Source organism: Oncorhynchus nerka, linkage group LG11 (assembly GCF_034236695.1).
Source record: "Oncorhynchus nerka isolate Pitt River linkage group LG11, Oner_Uvic_2.0, whole genome shotgun sequence".
Classification (NCBI taxonomy): domain Eukaryota; kingdom Metazoa; phylum Chordata; class Actinopteri; order Salmoniformes; family Salmonidae; genus Oncorhynchus; species Oncorhynchus nerka.
Window position 1 is genome coordinate 8,583,065 of NC_088406.1, and position 19,025 is coordinate 8,602,089.

Sequence of the window (19,025 nt, forward strand, 5' to 3'; positions counted from 1 at the left end):
GCCTCTAGAAGCAGCATGTGTTACATTCTACCAGCCTCTAGAAGCAGCGTGTTACATTCTACCAGCCTCTAGAAGCAGTGCGTTACATTCTACCTCTAGTGTAGGAGGTTCTCACCTGTCTGTGTTGGAGAGGTGAGGGAAGTGGGGGACCATGGCACAGGGATCTCAAACGCACACAGGAAGCCGTTCACCGACAGACGCACCTTCTGATTATCCTGAGGGAAGTTCTACAGCACACAAAAACAATTAGTACTATTGCTTCTCTCTGTATTGGACTATTGTGTGTGTGTGTGTGTACCTTGATGTTGGAGGTGTGGACCTCAGCCAGTAGTATCTGTTCTGGTTTCAGACTACACAATTCACTCAGCTGTTTCTTCAGACCGGTGTACTTATCATCCATGTTGAGCCTCAGGCCGAACCGTACAGGGGTAGAACCATCCAGCATAATGACTGAGACAGACAGAGAGAGAGACAGAGAGAGAGACACACAGAGAGAAAGACACACAGAGAGAGACACACAGACAGACACAGAGAGAGACACACATACAGACACAGAGAGAGAGAGAGACACACAGAGAGAGAGACACAGAGAGAGAGACACAGAGACACAGAGAGAGACAGAGAGAGAGACACACACAGAGAGAAAGACACACAGAGAGAGACACACATACAGACACAGAGAGAGAGAGAGACACACAGAGAGAGAGACACAGAGAGAGAGACACAGAGACACAGAGAGAGAGAGAGACACACAGAGAGAGACACAGAGACACAGAGAGAGAGAGAGAGACACAGAGAGAGACACACATACAGACACAGAGAGAGAGAGAGACACACAGAGAGAGAGACACATACAGACACAGAGAGAGAGAGAGACACACAGAGAGAGACACACATACAGACACAGAGAGAGAGAGAGACACACAGAGAGAGAGACACAGAGAGAGACAGACAATGCAGTCACTTCAGGAAGTGAATAGAAATATGCATATTTCCCAGTGATCGTCATTATTATTATTATAATCATATTAGTATTCTATTATTGTCTAGAATGATGTGATTTGCTATTAATTGAGATCTGGGGAAACGGGCCATTGGCTGCCGCTTGGCTTCTTTTAAGGACCTTCACGATTCTCAGGTTTATTTTTTATTTATTTAACCAGGCAAGTCAGTTAAGAACAAATTGTTATTTGCAATGACGGCCTAGGAACAGTGGGTTAACTGCTTTGTTCAGGGGGCAGAACGACAGATTTTTACCTTGTCAGCTCGGGGATTCGATCTTGCAATCTTTCGGTTACTAGTCCAACACTCTAACCACTAGGCTACCTGCCTCCTCTAACCACTAGGCTACCTGCCTCCTCTAACCACTAGGCTACCTGCCTCCTCTAACCACTAGGCTACCTGCCTCCTCTAACCACTAGGCTACCTGCCTCCTCTAACCACTAGGCTACCTGCCTCCTCTAACCACTAGGCTACCTGCCTCCTCTAACCACTAGGCTACCTGCCTCCTCTAACCACTAGGCTACCTGCCTCCTCTAACCACTAGGCTACCTGCCTCCTCTAACCACTAGGCTACCTGCCTCCTCTAACCACTAGGCTACCTGCCTCCTCTAACCACTAGGCTACCTGCCTCCTCTAACCACCAGGGTAAGGAAGTGTGCAGGAAAAATAATTTAAAAAAACCTCTCCTCTGGCAAACTGTTGAGGTCAATTAAGACGAAAACCAACTCACCACCCGGAAATGTCCACAGAGATCAAACCCTCCCACTCCTTTCCAGGGACCTACCCTCCCACCCCTTTCCAGGGACAAACCCTCGCACCCCTTTCCAGGGACAAACCCTCCCATCCCTTTCCAGGGACAAACCCTCCCACCCCTTTCCAGGGACAAACCCTCCCACCCCTTTCCAGGGACAAACCCTCCCACCCCTTTCCAGGGAGCTCCCCCCACCAGGGTATTGAGTCCCAGGTCCTCACCAGTGATCCACCCCACCAGGGTATTGAGTCCCCGGGCCTCACCAGTGATCTCCCCCACCCACCCCACCCCACCAGGGTATTGAGTCCCCGGTCCTCACCAGTGATCTCCCCCCACCCCACCAGGGTATTGAGTCCCCGGTCCTCACCAGTGACCCCCCCCACCAGGGTATTGAGTCCCCGGTCCTCACCAGTGATCTCCCCACCACCCCACCAGGGTATTGAGTCCCAGGTCCTCACCAGTGATCCCCCCACCAGGGTATTGAGTCCCAGGTCCTCACCAGTGATCTCCCCCCACCAGGGTATTGAGTCCCCGGTCCTCACCAGTGATCTCCCCCCACCAGGGTATTGAGTCCCAGGTCCTCACCAGTGATCCCCCACCCCACCAGGGTATTGAGTCCCCGGGCCTCACCAGTCATCTCCCCCCACCCCACCCCACCAGGGTATTGAGTCCCCGGTCCTCACCAGTGATCTCCCCCCACCCCACCAGGGTATTGAGTCCCCGGTCCTCACCAGTGATCCCCCCACCACCCCACCAGGGTATTGAGTCCCAGGTCCTCACCAGTGATCTCCCCCCACCAGGGTATTGAGTCCCAGGTCCTCACCAGTGATCTCCCCCCCACCAGGGTATTGAGTCCCAGGTCCTCACCAGTGATCCCCCCCCCCCCACCAGGGTATTGAGTCCCGGTCCTCACCAGTGATCTCCCCCACCACCCCACCAGGGTATTGAGTCCCGGTCCTCACCAGTGATCTCCCCCCACCACCCCACCAGGGTATTGAGTCCCAGGTCCTCACCAGTGATCCCCCCCACCAGGGTATTGAGTCCCAGGTCCTCACCAGTGATCTCCCCACCACCCCACCAGGGTATTGAGTCCCAGGTCCTCACCAGTGATCTCCCCCCGCACCCCACCAGGGTATTGAGTCCCCGGGCCTCACCAGTGATCTCCCCCCACCCCACCCCACCAGGGTATTGAGTCCCGGTCCTCACCAGTGATCTCCCCCCACCCCACCAGGGTATTGAGTCCCCGGTCCTCACCAGTGATCCCCCCACCACCCCACCAGGGTATTGAGTCCCAGGTCCTCACCAGTGATCTCCCCCCACCAGGGTATTGAGTCCCAGGTCCTCACCAGTGATCTCCCCCCACCAGGGTATTGAGTCCCAGGTCCTCACCAGTGATCCCCCCACCAGGGTATTGAGTCCCCGGTCCTCACCAGTGATCTCCCCCACCACCCCACCAGGGTATTGAGTCCCGGTCCTCACCAGTGATCTCCCCCCCCACCACCCCACCAGGGTATTGAGTCCCAGGTCCTCACCAGTGATCTCCCCCAACAGGGTATTGAGTCCCAGGTCCTCACCAGTGATCTCCCCCACCACCACCACCAGGGTATTGAGTCCCAGGTCCTCACCAGTGATTCCCCCCCACCAGGGTATTGAGTCCCAGGTCCTCACCAGTGATCTCCCCCACCACCCCACCAGGGTATTGAGTCCCAGGTCCTCACCAGTGATCTCCCCCCCACCACCAGGGTATTGAGTCCCAGGTCCTCACCAGTGATCTCCCCCACCCCACCAGGGTATTGAGTCCCCGGTCCTCACCAGTGATCTCCCCCACCACCACCACCAGGGTATTGAGTCCCCGGTCCTCACCAGTGATCTCCCCCCACCACCAGGGTATTGAGTCCCAGGTCCTCACCAGTGATCTCCCCCACCCCACCAGGGTATTGAGTCCCCGGTCCTCACCAGTGATCTCTCCCCACCACCCCACCAGGGTATTGAGTCCCCGGTCCTCACCAGTGATCTCCCCCACCACCCCACCAGGGTATTGAGTCCCAGGTCCTCACCAGTGATCCCCCCACCAGGGTATTGAGTCCCAGGTCCTCACCAGTGATCTCCCCCACCCCATCAGGGTATTGAGTCCCAGGTCCTCACCAGTGATCTCCCCCACCCCATCAGGGTATTGAGTCCCAGGTCCTCACCAGTGATCTCCCCCCACCCCATCAGGGTATTGAGTCCCAGGTCCTCACCAGTGATCTCCCCCCACCCCACCAGGGTATTGAGTCCCCGGTCCTCACCAGTGATCTCTCCCCACCACCCCACCAGGGTATTGAGTCCCCGGTCCTCACCAGTGATCTCCCCCCACCACCCCACCAGGGTATTGAGTCCCAGGTCCTCACCAGTGATCCCCCCCACCAGGGTATTGAGTCCCAGGTCCTCACCAGTGATCTCCCCCCACCCCACCAGGGTATTGAGTCCCAGGTCCTCACCAGTGATTCCCCCCACCCCACCAGGGTATTGAGTCCCCCCCCACCAGGGTATTGAGTCCCAGGTCCTCACCAGTGATCTCCCCCCACCCCACCAGGGTATTGAGTCCCTGCCACCCCCCACCAGGGTATTGAGTCCCAGGTCCTCACCAGTGATCCCCCCACCCCACCAGGGTATTGAGTCCCCCACCAGGGTATTGAGTCCCAGGTCCTCACCAGTGATTCCCCCCACCCCACCAGGGTATTGAGTCCCCCCACCAGGGTATTGAGTCCCGGTCCTCACCAGTGATCTCCCCCCACCCCACCCGGGTATTGAGTCCCTGCCACCCCCCACCAGGGTATTGAGTCCCAGGTCCTCACCAGTGATTTCCCCCACCCCACCAGGGTATTGAGTCCCCGGTCCTCACCAGTGATCTCCCCCACCACCACCACCAGGGTATTGAGTCCCCGGTCCTCACCAGTGATCTCCCCCCACCCCACCAGGGTATTGAGTCCCCGGTCCTCACCAGTGATCTCCCCCACCCCACCCGGGTATTGAGTCCCTGCCACCCCCACCAGGGTATTGAGTCCCAGGTCCTCACCAGTGATCCCCCCACCCCACCAGGGTATTGAGTCCCCACCCCACCCGGGTATTGAGTCCCTGCCACCCCCCCACCAGGGTATTGAGTCCCAGGTCCTCACCAGTGATCCCCCCACCCCACCAGGGTATTGAGTCCCCCCACCAGGGTATTGAGTCCCAGGTCCTCACCAGTGATCTCCCTCCCCCCACCCCATCAGGGTATTGAGTCCCAGGTCCTCACCAGTGATCCCCCCACCCCACCAGGGTATTGAGTCCCAGGTCCTCACCAGTGATCCCCCCCCCACCAGGGTATTGAGTCCCAGGTCCTCACCAGTGATCTCCCCCCACCCCACCAGGGTATTGAGTCCCTGCCACCCCCCCACCAGGGTATTGAGTCCCAGGTCCTCACCAGTGATCCCACCCCACCAGGGTATTGAGTCCCCACCCCCCCCCAGGGTATTGAGTCCCCGGTCCTCACCAGTGATCTCCCCCCACCCCACCAGGGTATTGAGTCCCCCCCCCCCCCCACCAGGGTATTGAGTCCCAGGTCCTCATCAGTGATCCCCCCCACCAGGGTATTGAGTCCCAGGTCCTCACCAGTGATCTCCCCCCACCCCACCAGGGTATTGAGTCCCTGCCCCCCCCCACCAGGGTATTGAGTCCCAGGTCCTCACCAGTGATCCCCCCACCCCACCAGGGTATTGAGTCCCCGGCCCCCCCCACCAGGGTATTGAGTCCCAGGTCCTCACCAGTGATCTCCCCCCACCCCATCAGGGTATTGAGTCCCAGGTCCTCACCAGCGATCCCCCCACCAGGGTATTGAGTCCCAGGTCCTCACCAGCGATCCCCCCCCACCAGGGTATTGAGTCCCAGCCCCCCAGGGTATTGAGTCCCAGGTCCTCACCAGTGATTCCCACCCCCACCAGGGTATTGAGTCCCAGCCCCCCCCACCAGGGTATTGAGTCCCAGGTCCTCACCAGTGATCCCCCCACCAGGGTATTGAGTCCCCGGCCCCCCCACCAGGGTATTGAGTCCCAGGTCCTCACCAGTGATCTCCAGGTGCATGGAGCTGTCCATGGGGAGGGGTAAAGACAGGAAGTTGAAGGGGTCGAAGCGGGCGCTGATGTGACCACACGTCTTACACTTGACCTGGGACTTGAGCTGGCCGTGGAACAGATCCACCACGATGGAACGGTTCCTCAGCAAGTGGTTCTCCCACGCCTGACGAGGAACACACACACGGAACCATAGAGAGATGTAAAACACACACACACGGAACCATAGAGAGATGTAAAACACACACAGCAAGTGGTTCTCCCACGCCTGACGAGGAACACACACGGAACCATAGAGAGATGTAAAACACACACAGCAAGTGGTTCTCCCACGCCTGACGAGGAACACACACGGAACCATAGAGAGATGTAAAACACACACACGGAACCATAGAGATGTAAAACACACACACGGAACCATAGAGAGATGTAAAACACACACACACGGAACCATAGAGAGATGTAAAACACACACACACGGAACCATAGAGAGATGTGGACACACACACACACACACACACAGCACTAATGCTGCTAATTACTCCTATAAACATACGCGCACACATACACACTGTTCATTAACTGTATATCAATACACTTCACAGGTCATCCACTCCTTAAGAAGTGCTTAGTGGATGGGCTGACATTCATTGACTCTCTCCAGGTCTCTAGACACCCAAGATGGCTGCCAGAAGATGCTCCTAAGGACGATGATGAAGTGCTGTATGATGATTGGTACTAAACAGTCTAGTTTTTCCTTTTTTAGTTGATAGATTTGATTTTTTTCCATATTAACAGTGGAAAATTCTCTCTGAGAAAATAAAGATTGATTTGATTGTACGTGTGTGTGTGTATTGGTTGACTGTGTGAAGCTGTGTGTGTATGTTTTGGTTTATTGATTGAATTCTGACCTCTAAGGCGACCTCCCAGTCGGGTCGTCCGTTGCTGTCCTTCAGCTCTACGTAGGGTTTCTCATGCACCCTGTTCAGGTCCTCATGGAGCCCGTCCAATAGGAAGGCCAGGAGCTCCTGACTGTCCTGCTGCTGGAAGCCGTTGAACCGAGGGGCGTACTTTGCTATTGTCCACTACAGGGGGCGGTAGTGAGACAACCACATATTAGTCAATTAATTCATGTCACAATGACTACGTTACCACAAGCTGACCAATTCTGATAATTTTTTCCCCACAAATGTTTATTTTGACCAATCACATTAGATCTTCTTCAGAGCTGATCCGAATGGTGAAAAAAAAAGACTGCTTCTTGACAAAAATGCCCACTTAACCCGGAAGCCAGCCGCACCAATGTGTCGGAGGAAACACCGTTCACCTGCCGACCGTGTCAGCGTGCACTGCGCCCGGCCTGCCACAGGAGTCGCTAGTGAGTGATTGGACAAGGACATCCCTTCCGGGCCAAACCCTCTTCTAACCCGGACGATGCTGGGCCAAACCCTCCCCTAACCCGGACAACGCTGGGCTAAACCCTCCCCTAACCCGGACGACGCTGGGCCAAACCCTCCCCTAACCCGGACGACGCTGGGCCAAACTCTCCTCTAACCCGGACGACGCTGGGCCAAACCCTCCTCTAACCCGGACGACGCTGGGCCAAACCCTCCTCTAACCCGGACGACGCTGGGCCAACCCTCCTCTAACCCGGACGACTGGGCCAAACCCTCCTCTAACCCGGACGACGCTGGGCCAAACCCTCCTCTAACCCGGACGACGCTGGGCCAAACCCTCCTCTAACCCGGACGACGCTGGGCCAAACCCTCCTCTAACCCGGACGACGCTGGGCCAAACCCTCCTCTAACCCGGACGACGCTGGGCCAAACCCTCCTCTAACCCGGACGACGCTGGGCCAAACCCTCCTCTAACCCGGACGACGCTGGGCCAAACCCTCCTCTAACCCGGACGACGCTGGGCCAAACCCTCCTCTAACCCGGACGACGCTGGGCCAAACCCTCCTCTAACCCAGACGACGCTGGGCCAATTGTGCTCCGCCACTCATGGGTCTCCTGGGTCGCGGCCGTCTGCGGACAGAGCCTGGACTCAAACCAGGATCTCTAGGTGGCACTACGCCAAACGAGCTCTATTTCTAATGCTTTCCTTTCCATCTGAAATACACAGCTAAATGATTTAAATACTTTTTTACGACTTTACCTCAGATTGGTAAAAATGAGTTGTGGTATTGTGTAGGAAGACATGACTTTACAATTCAAATGGCTGATAATGTATGAATTCAGCGTATTGCTAGATGTTTTGGATATTGTCTAGGCCTATAAGATCACGAAAATAAACTTGACCGCAGCCAACCAGAGCGCACAAAGATAACACAGGCACCGAGAGGCGGGACAGACAGCAGAGTGACCAACCAGCATCTTCCCTGTCATGACTGACAGCCTACACCATCAACAAAGAGGTCACTAGAAAATGCATATCGTTCCTTCTTGTGGGAGAAGGCTATACAGGACTTTCCTGACTAGAAAATTGGAAGATTTTAAATGAAAAGAAGCAGAGTTCATTAATGAAGTGGAAAAAGTAGCCGGCTGACAAACCTATTTAGCCAACGGCCAGCGCAAAAATAATTAAAAAAATGTTTAACCCTTTTTCTCCCCAATTTCGTGGTGTCCAATTGTTGTAGTAGCTTGTCTCATCGCTACAACTCCCGTACGGGCTCGGGAGAGACGAAGGTTGAAAGTCCTCCGATACACAACCTTCTTTAACACAGCGCGCATCCAACCCAGAGGCCAGCCGCACCAATGTGTCGGAGGAAACACCGGGAAGCTGGCGACCTTTGGTTAGCGCGCAATGCGCCCGGCCCGCCACAGGAGTCGCTGGTGCGCGATGAGACAAGGATATCCCTACCGGCCAAACCCTCCCTAACCCGGACGACGCTAGGCCAATTGTGCGTCGCCCCACGGACCTCCCGGTCGCGGCCAGTTACGACAGAGCCTGGGCGCGAACCCAGAGTCTCTGGTGGCACAGCTGGCGCTGCAGTACAGCGCCCTTACCCACTGCGCCACCTGGGAGGCCCATATTAGTCAATCCACTCATATCATAAATGGAGACATTAAGGACATAGTTTTCCACTACAGGGAGTAAGGAAATCCCATCCACTGTTGTGACGATCCATGTCAGGATTTATAAACCCACCCTGAGTTTGAGAGGAGCAACGTTCCTCTGTGTTCCACTCCACAGCTCCATCAGCAGGTCTCCGTAACATTTAGCCATGTGACCTCGCATCCCGATGGGGTTGGTTCTGGACACACAAAAAACAAAGTCAGTAATGCCAACAAGCTGTTCAACTTTTCACAACACACACACACACACACACACACACACACCTACCTGTTGAGTTCATAGAGGTGTCTTCCTGAGATGAAGTAGTCAGTGAGGGGCGTGGTGTTGCTAACACACTGGATACTAGAGTTCATAAAGCACGTGTTGCCTAGGTTACTGAGGCCCGTGGCACCCTTCTCCGTAGCAACTGGGGGTTGGGGGGGTGGGGGTAGACATGCACAGTATTAGGCTACAATATTTACATGCTTGCCAGGTTTTAGTGGAGAATCGGAGGGAGGTTAGAGATAAATATATCATCCTAAAATAGTAAAAGCTCTCGATAACTGCGTTGTAAACGTATGTACCGATGTTTTTTAAAATGTATTTATTTTTTATTTGACCTTTGTTTAACGAGGCAAGTCAGTTAAAGAACAAATTCTTATTTTCAATGACGGCCTAGGAACAGTGGGTTAACTGCCTTGTTCAGGGGTAGAACGACAGATTTGTACCTTGTCAGCTCGGGGGTTTGAACTTGCAACCTTTCGGTTACTAGTCCAACGCTCTAAGCACTAGGCTACCCTGCCACCTCTACCCTCTAACCACTAGGCTACCCCTGCCTCCTCTACACTCTAACCACTAGGCTACCCTGCCGCCTCTACACTCTAACCACTAGGCTACCCTGCCGCCTCTACACTCTAACCACTACACCTAACCACTAGGCTACCCTGCCGCCTCTACACTCTAACCACTAGGCTACCCTGCCGCCTCTACACTCTAACCACTAGGCTACCCTGCCGCCTCTACACTCTAACCACTAGGCTACCCTGCCGCCTCTACACTCTAACCACTAGGCTACCCTGCCGCCTCTACACTCTAACCACTAGGCTACCCTGCCTCCTCTACACTCTAACCACTAGGCTACCCTGCCGCCTCTACACTCTAACCACTAGGCTACCCTGCCGCCTCTACACTCTAACCACTAGGCTACCCTGCCGCCTCTACACTCTAACCACTAGGCTACCCTGCCGTTGCCAAGGGGGTTTGTGACACGGTTCCACTGTACCTTTATGCCGGTCCATTTTACTGCTGTTGGCGATGAAGGACATCTCTTCTGGCCAGCTCATGTCTTTGTTCCGAACTAAAAACACACAAGATGAAAATGTTTACACATCAATGAAATCAATTTCTCTTTTTAAATCAGAAGCTTGCAGTCAGTTTTTTTAAAGTTTTTTTTTTTACATTTCAACACACTCAGCAGTCAGATTAATTAATTATAGAGTTCTTTCAACGTACCCTCGATAACTAAGTGTTGCTCGTCCTGAATCTTCAGGCCCTCCAGAGTGTGGTTCTCATCATCCAGGAGGGTCAGATAGTTCTGGGGGGAGGAGGAGAACAGGGTCAGATAGTTCTGGGTGGGGGGAGGAGGAGAACAGGGTCAGATAGTTCTGGGTGGGGGAGGAGGAGAACAGGGTCAGGTAGTTCTGGGTGGGGGAGGAGAACAGGGTCAGGTAGTTCTGGGGGAAGAGGAGGAGAACAGGGTCAGATAGTTCTGGGGGAGGAGGAGAACAGGGTCAGGTAGTTCTGGGGGGAGGAGGAGAACAGGGTCAGATAGTTCTGGGGGGGAGGAGGAGAACAGGGTCAGATAGTTCTGGGGGAGGAGGAGAACAGGGTCAGGTAGTTCTGGGGGAGGAGGAGAACAGGGTCAGATAGTTCTGGGGGAGGAGGAGAACAGGGTCAGATAGTTCTGGGGGAGGAGGAGAACAGGGTCAGATAGTTCTGGGGGGGAGGAGAACAGGGTCAGATAGTTCTGGGTGGGAGGGAGATAGAGGAGAACAGGGTCAGATAGTTCTGGGGGAGGAGGAGAACAGGGTCAGATAGTTCTGGGGGAGGAGGAGTTCTGGGGGAACAGGGTCAGATAGTTCTGGGGGAGGAGGAGAACAGGGTCAGATAGTTCTGGGGGAGGAGGAGGAGAACAGGGTCAGATAGTTCTGGGGGGGGGAGGAGGAGAGGAGACAGGGTCAGATAGTTCTGGGGGGGAGGAGGAGAACAGGGTCAGATAGTTCTGGGTGGGGGAGGAGGAGAACAGGGTCAGATAGTTCTGGGTGGGGGAGGAGGAGAACAGGGTCAGATAGTTCTGGGTGGGGGAGGAGGAGAACAGGGTCAGATAGTTCTGGGGAGGAGGAGAACAGGGTCAGATAGTTCTGGGGGGGGAGGAGGAGAACAGGGTCAGATAGTTCTGGGTGGGGGAGGAGGAGAACAGGGTCAGATAGTTCTGGGTGGGGGAGGAGGAGAACAGGGTCAGATAGTTCTGGGTGGGGAGGAGGAGAACAGGGTCAGATAGTTCTGGGTGGGGGGAGGAGGAGAACAGGGTCAGATAGTTCTGGATGGGGGGAGGAGGAGAACAGGGTCAGGTAGTTCTGGGGGAGGAGGAGAACAGGGTCAGATAGTTCTGGGTGGGGGAGGAGGAGAACAGGGTCAGATAGTTCTGGGGGAGGAGGAGAACAGGGTCAGATAGTTCTGGGGGGGGGAGGGAACAGGGTCAGATAGTTCTGTGGGGAGGAGGAGAACAGGGTCAGATAGTTCTGGGGGAGGAGGAGAACAGGGTCAGATAGTTCTGGGTGGGGGGGAGGAGGAGGGGGAGGAGGAGAACAGGGTCAGATAGTTCTGGGTGGGGGAGGAGGAGAACAGGGTCAGATAGTTCTGGGTGGGGGAGGAGAACAGGGTCAGGTAGTTTTGGGTGGAGGAGGAGAACAGGGTCGGATAGTTCTGGGTGGGGGGGAGGAGAACAGGGTCGGATAGTTCTGGGTGGGGGGAGGAGGAGAACAGGGTCAGATAGTTCTGGGTGGGGGGAGGAGGAGAACAGGGTCAGGTAGTTCTGGGTGGGGGGAGGAGGAGAACAGGGTCAGGTAGTTCTGGGTGGGGGGAGGAGGAGAACAGGGTCAGATAGTTCTGGGGGAGGAGGAGAACAGGGTCAGATAGTTCTGGGTGGGGGAGGAGAACAGGGTCAGATAGTTCTGTGGGGAGGAGGAGAACAGGGTCAGATAGTTCTGGGGGAGGAGGAGAACAGGGTCAGATAGTTCTGTGGGGAGGAGGAGAACAGGGTCAGATAGTTCTGGGGGAGGAGGAGAACAGGGTCAGGTAGTTCTGAGGGGAAGAGGAGAACAGGGTCAGATAGTTCTGGGGGAGGAGGAGAACAGGGTCAGATAGTTCTGGGGGAGGAGGAGAACAGGGTCGGGTAGTTCTGGGGGAGGAGGAGAACAGGGTCAGGTAGTTCTGGGGGAGGAGGAGAACAGGGTCAGGTAGTTCTGGGTGGGGGAGGAGGAGAACAGGGTCAGGTAGTTCTGGGGGTAGGAGGAGAACAGGGTCAGGTAGTTCTGGGGGAGGTTTGGATGAGGAGAACAGGGTCAGGTAGTTCTGGGGGAGGTTTGGATGAGGAGAACAGGGTCAGGTAGTTCTGGGGGAGGAGGAGAACAGGGTCAGGTAGTTCTGGGTGGGGGGAGGAGGAGAACAGGGTCAGGTAGTTCTGGGGGAGGAGGAGAACAGGGTCAGGTAGTTCTGGGGGGAGGTTTGGATGAGGAGAACAGGGTCAGGTAGTTCTGGGGGAAGGAGGAGAACAGGGTCAGGTAGTTCTGGGGGAGGTTTGGATGAGGAGAACAGGGTCAGGGTTCAGGTAGTTCTGGGGGAGGTTTGGATGAGGAGAACAGGGTCAGGTAGTTCTGGGGGAGGTTTGGATGAGGAGAACAGGGTCAGGTAGTTCTGGGGGGGAGGAGGAGAACAGGGTCAGGTAGTTCTGGGTGGGGGAGGAGGAGAACAGGGTCAGGTAGTTCTGGGGGAGGAGGAGAACAGGGTCAGGTAGTTCTGGGGGAGGTTTGGATGAGGAGAACAGGGTCAGGTAGTTCTGGGGGAAGGAGGAGAACAGGGTCAGGTAGTTCTGGGGGAGGTTTGGATGAGGAGAACAGGGTCAGGTAGTTCTGGGGGAGGAGGAGAACAGGGTCAGGTAGTTCTGGGGGAGGTTTGGATGAGGAGAACAGGGTCAGGTAGTTCTGGAAGGAGGTTTGGATAAGGAGAACAGGGTCAGGTAGTTCTGGGGGAGGTTTGGATGAGGAGAACAGGGTCAGGTAGTTCTGGGGGAGGTTTGGATGAGGAGAACAGGGTCAGGTAGTTCTGGGGGAGGTTTGGATGAGGAGAACAGGGTCAGGTAGTTCTGGGGGAGGTTTGGATGAGGAGAACAGGGTCAGGTAGTTCTGGGGGAGGTTTGGATGAGGAGAACAGGGTCAGGTAGTTCTGGGGGGAGGTTTGGATGAGGAGAACAGGGTCAGGTAGTTCTGGGGGGAGGTTTGGATGAGGAGAACAGGGTCAGGTAGTTCTGGGGGGAGGTTTGGATGAGGAGAACAGGGTCAGGTAGTTCTGGGGGGAGGAGGAGAACAGGGTCAGGTAGTTCTGGGGGGAGGTTTGGATGAGGAGAACAGGGTCAGGTAGTTCTGGGGGGAGGAGGAGAACAGGGTCAGGTAGTTCTGGGAGGAGGTTTGGATGAGGAGAGGTCAACATCCGCAAGTTTATATTAATTTATATTTTCTCATGTCAATATCACTTATAATATAGTTGTGGACATGCGATAGTTGCACACCTCGCTGTTATAGAGCCACAGCCTCATGTCCTCATCTTTGATGCGTAGCCTCCGAGACAGGTACAGGTGGATGTCCTTGATGGTGCCCACGCGGCTGAAACAGCCTGTATAGGCCAGGACACGCTTCAGAGGAGCGTTGGGGGAGGGCACGTTACCTGGAGGGGGAGAGAGAGAGAGAGGGGAGGAGGGGGACAGAGAGGGGGATAATGAGGAGAGAAAGAGCGAGGGAGGGTGGCGAGAGAGAGGCGAGGGGGAGAGAGAGAGAGGGGAGGGGGGGAGAGAGGAAAACACTCCAGCCTTTAGTGGACTATCAGCTCCCAAAGTCTTGTAACACTCACACAGACGCACACAGACGCACACAGACGCACACAGACTGAGTGTTAAATCAACACATTATTTCAAGAGAAAGAATAGTTCAGCTCATGTAGGATTAGTTGTAAGGAAGCAGCAAGAAAGGGTGTTTTAGATTCGGTCATTTAATTAAGACTGATTCATTAAAATCAACTCATTAGTGACTCACAAGATTCAAATCTGATTCAATCATAAGTCAACAAAAATCAATATTAGTTCAGTTAATAAACAATTAAAAACAAAAAAATGGAACTGATTATTACCGATTTTAAAAGTATAGCCAAAAAAACTACAAAAAGCAAACCTTAATATATGTGATTGATTGGCAATACTTTGAAAGCAAACAGAATGAATCAAAAGCTGTAAACAGCATAGTCTCCCAGCAGCACAGCCTTGCTCTTCGGTCAGTATGTCTGGGTCTAGTCATTCTATGGCACTTGCAACAAATGTGATCGTGGATTTGATTCCCGCTGAGGCCCCCCATACATAAAATGTATGCTGCATGACTAAGTCGCTTTGGATAAAAGCATCTGCAAAATAGAATACAGTATAATATTATATATGATTATTTATAAATAGAATAAGGTATAATATTATATATGATTATTTATAAATAGAATACAGTATAATATTATTTCCATGCCTGGAGCCAAACTAACTCCTCTGGGCCAGATATATGATAGCGCCAGTCCGATTAGATCACCACTAATAGTGTCTCTGTGCACCACTCTAACGCCTCATAGTGCCTCTGCAGCACCACTCTAACGCCTCATAGTGCCTCTGCAGCACCACTCTAACGCCTCATAGTGCCTCTGTAGCACCTCTAACGCCTCATAGTGCCTCTGTGCACCACTCTAACACCTCATAGTGCCTCTGTGCACCACTCTAACGCCTCATAGTGCCTCTGTAGCACCACTAACACCTCAGAGTGTCTCTGCAGCACCACTAACGCCTCATAGTGCCCCTGCAGCACCACTCTACTTCCTCATAGTGCCTCTGCAGCACCACTCTACTTCCTCATAGTGCCTCTGCAGCATCACTCTACCGCCTCATAGTGTCTCTGCAGCACCACTAACGCTTCATAGTGCCTCTGCAGCACCACTAACACCTCATAGTGCCTCTGTGCACCACTAACGCCTCATAGTGCCTCTGCAGCACCACTAACGCCTCATAGTGCCCCTGCAGCACCACTCTACTTCCTCATAGTGCCTCTGCAGCACCACTCACTTCCTCATAGTGCCTCTGCAGCATCACTCTACCGCCTCATAGTGTCTCTGCAGCACCACTAACGCTTCATAGTGCCTCTGCAGCACCACTAACACCTCATAGTGCCTCTGTGCACCACTAACGCCTCATAGTGCCTCTGCAGCACCTCTACCGCCTCATAGTGTCTCTGCAGCACCACTAACGCTTCATAGTGCCTCTGCAGCACCACTAACACCTCATAGTGCCTCTGTGCACCACTAACGCCTCATAGTGCCTCTGCAGCACCACTAACGCCTCATAGTGCCCCTGCAGCACCACTCTACTTCCTCATAGTGCCTCTGCAGCACCACTCTACTTCCTCATAGTGCCTCTGCAGCATCACTCTACCGCCTCATAGTGTCTCTGCAGCACCACTAACGCTTCATAGTGCCTCTGCAGCACCACTAACACCTCATAGTGCCTCTGTGCACCACTAACGCCTCATAGTGCCTCTGCAGCACCACTAACGCCTCATAGTGCCTCTACAGCACCACTAACACCTCATAGTGCCTCTACAGCACCACTAACACCTCATAGTGCCTCTGCAGCACCACTAACACCTCATAGTGCCTCTGCAGCACCACTAACGCCTCATAGTGCCTCTGCAGCACCACTCTACCGCCTCATAGTGCCTCTGCAGCACCACTAACGCCTCATAGTGCCTCTGCAGCACCACTAACGCCTCATTCCCTTGCAGCACCACTCTACCGCCTCATAGTGCCTCTGCAGCACCACTCTACCCACTCTGCAGCACCACTAACGCCTCATAGTGTCTCTGCAGCACCACTAACACCTCATAGTGCCTCTGCAGCACCACTAACACCTCATAGTGTCTCTGCAGCACCACTAACGCCTCATAGTGCCTCTGCAGCACCACTCCAGTGTCTCTGCAGCACCACTCTAACGCCTCATAGTGTCTCTGCAGCACCACTAACACCTCATAGTGTCTCAGCTGTTGTTTACAGTTTCTGTTGTGTCATCATTATTTTTCTATGTAGGCTTTACAGAGGGCGTGTCAAGCTTTATAGCACCACTGTTGTGACAACAAGGCTATGCGTACAGAAGAGTAAGAGTTAGGCTCTCAGGGTATTTTAGTACAGTCAGTGGGCACCATATCCACCCCCCTATGGACCATGACTCATCCTGCAGTCCATTCTAAGAACTTGATTAGGGGGCGGAGCAGTCCATTTTAGGGGCATGATTAGGGGAAGGATCAGTTCCTTTTACGGGCATGATTAGGGGCCGGAGCAGTCCATTTTAGGGGCATGATTAGGGGCCGGAGCAGTCCATTTTAGGGGCATGATTAGGGGACGGATCACTTCCTTTTAGGGGCATGATTAGGGGAAGGATCAGTCCATTATAGCAGCATGATTAGGGGCCGGACCAGTCCATTATAACAGCATGATTAGGGGCCGGACCAGACCATTATAACAGCATGATTAGGGGCCGGACCAGTCCATTATAACAGCATGATTAGGGGTGGACTACAGTAGTAGAAGCAGCGTTTGTTGGCTCCTAGCAGGTTGTCTCTCTTTCTTGCTGCAGGCTTACGTTACCTCTGGGGAGATGCTGGGGGAACATTCTCAGGCTGGTCATACCCATGTTAACCCAGATGTTGGACTGGGGCGTGCGTGTGGCGGGCTGCTGCCGCAGGAAGAGGAGGTAGCGTGGGAAGAGCTCCAGCTCAGCACGGCCTGTTTTCGTCTGCTGGATCACCTGGAAAAAGGGAGAGAAGGATGAGTACCTCCACCCAACCCAGTACCTCCACCCAACCCAGTACCTCCACCCAACCCAGTACCTCCACCCAACCCAGTACCTCCACCCAACCCAGTACCTCCACCCAACCCAGTACCTCCACCCACTGTTGTCAGACTGTATATTAACTCTAGCTCTTAAAATGGTTTCTCCAAAAATGATATATATATATTTTTTTCAATCTCATTTTAATATTTACATTTTCTACATGGAAAAACATTCTAATGTTTCAACTGTATTCATGTCATGTATTACATGCTATTGATTTTAAATGATTGTTTTGCAATTGTTTAGTAATTATTATGAATGATGTATTTTTTCAGTTTTATCTGTGAGCAAGAATAACTCAACTCTGAGGGCTGAGCCCTAATTTCAGGTATGCACACACACACAACAGGTATGCACACACACAACAGGTATGCACACACACAACAGGTATGCACAGGTATGCACACACACAACAGGTATGCACACACACAACAGGTATGCACACACACAACAGGTATGCACACACACAACAGGTATGTACACACACAACAGGTATGCACACACACAACAGGTATGCACACACACAACAGGTATGCACACACACAACAGGTATGCACACACACAACAGGTATGCACACACACAACTGAAACTGTCACAAAAATCATCCACAATGGTGTGAAAATCCCTCAAGCTAGACCCAGTCCTAGAGGTGACCATCTGTGTTCAGTGATAGTGTGAGGGGAGGTTGTGTTGTGGTCCATCTGTGGTTCAGTGGTTGTGTGAGGGGAGGTTGTGTTGTGGTCAATCTGTGGTTCAGTGGTTGTGTTGTGGTCAATCTGTGGTTCAGTGGTTGTGTTGTGGTCCATCTGTGGTTCAGTGGTTGTGTGAGGGGAGGTTGTGTTGTGGTCAATCTGTGGTTCAGTGGTTGTGTTGTGGTCAATCTGTGGTTCAGTGGTTGTGTTGTGGTCCATCTGTGGTTCAGTGATAGTGTGAGGAGAGGTTGTGTTGTGGTCCATCTGTGGTTCAGTGGTTGTGTGAGGGGAGGTTATGGTCCATACATACCGGTCGTGGCAGGCTGAGGTTGGCGCCATACCAGTGGAACAGCGCCCTCCACACCGGCTCTGGCACCGTCTCAAAGTCCCTGCCCGCCACCCTCTGTAGGGACTGTTTCAGCCGGCCTCCCTCCATGGTCAATGTGGGGGCCTGGGGGAAACAGGAGAGAGACTGGGAGGAACGGGAGAGAGACTGGGAGGAACAGGAGAGAGACTGGGAGGAACAGGAGAGAGACTGGGAGGAACAGGAGAGAGACTGGGAGGAACAGGAGAGAGACTGGGGGGAACAGGAGAGAGACTGGGAGGAACAGGAGAGAGACTGGAGAAACAGGAGAGAGACTGGGAGGAACAGGAGAGAGACTGGACAAACAGGAGAGAGACTGGGAGGAACAGGAGAGAGACTGGGAGGAACAGGAGAGAGACTGGGAGGAACAGGAGAGAGACTGGGAGGAACAGGATAGAGACTGGGAGGAACAGGAGAGAGACTGGGAGGAACAGGAGAGAGACTGGGAGGAACAGGAGAGAGACTGGGAGAAACAGGAGAGAGACTGGGAGAAACAGGAGAGAGACTGGGAGAAACAGGAGAGAGACTGGGAGAAACAGGAGAGAGACTGGGAGAAACAGGAGAGAGACCGGGAGAAACAGGAGAGAGACCGGGAGGAACAGGAGAGAGACCGGGAGGAACAGGAGAGAGACCGGGAGGAACAGGAGAGAGAACAGGGGAGGAACAGGAGAGAGAATAGGAGAGAGACTGGGAGGAACAGGAGAGAGACTGGGAGGAACAGGAGAGAGACCGGGAGGAACAGGAGAGAGAACAGGAGGAACAGGAGAGAGAACAGGGGAGGAACAGGAGAGAGAATAGGAGAGAGACTGGGAGGAACAGGAG

General features: G+C 53.7%; 1 protein-coding gene across 4 annotated transcripts in view; it reads right to left on the reverse strand.

Annotated features, from left to right (window-relative positions):
- LOC115123366 (ubiquitin carboxyl-terminal hydrolase 32-like) overlaps positions 1-19,025 on the reverse strand; it is a 190,728-nt gene that overhangs the window by 38,852 nt on the left and 132,851 nt on the right. For 3 of the 4 annotated variants that reach the window (XR_010465019.1, XM_065024185.1, XM_065024187.1), the window contains 11 exons: positions 18,150-18,290; positions 16,900-17,059; positions 13,748-13,902; positions 10,414-10,495; positions 10,184-10,258; positions 9,190-9,328; positions 8,995-9,100; positions 6,756-6,929; positions 5,836-6,010; positions 299-450; positions 116-227 (listed from right to left, as the gene is read on the reverse strand). Coding sequence is in view for 3 of the 4 variants with exons in the window: in XM_065024185.1 (XP_064880257.1) it covers positions 116-227; positions 299-450; positions 5,836-6,010; positions 6,756-6,929; positions 8,995-9,100; positions 9,190-9,328; positions 10,184-10,258; positions 10,414-10,495; positions 13,748-13,902; positions 16,900-17,059; positions 18,150-18,290 (1,471 nt within the window). In the remaining variant the exon portion in view is untranslated. The remainder of the gene's footprint in view (positions 1-115; positions 228-298; positions 451-5,835; positions 6,011-6,755; positions 6,930-8,994; positions 9,101-9,189; positions 9,329-10,183; positions 10,259-10,413; positions 10,496-13,747; positions 13,903-16,899; positions 17,060-18,149; positions 18,291-19,025) is intronic. The other variant, XM_065024186.1, reaches the window with a different exon arrangement.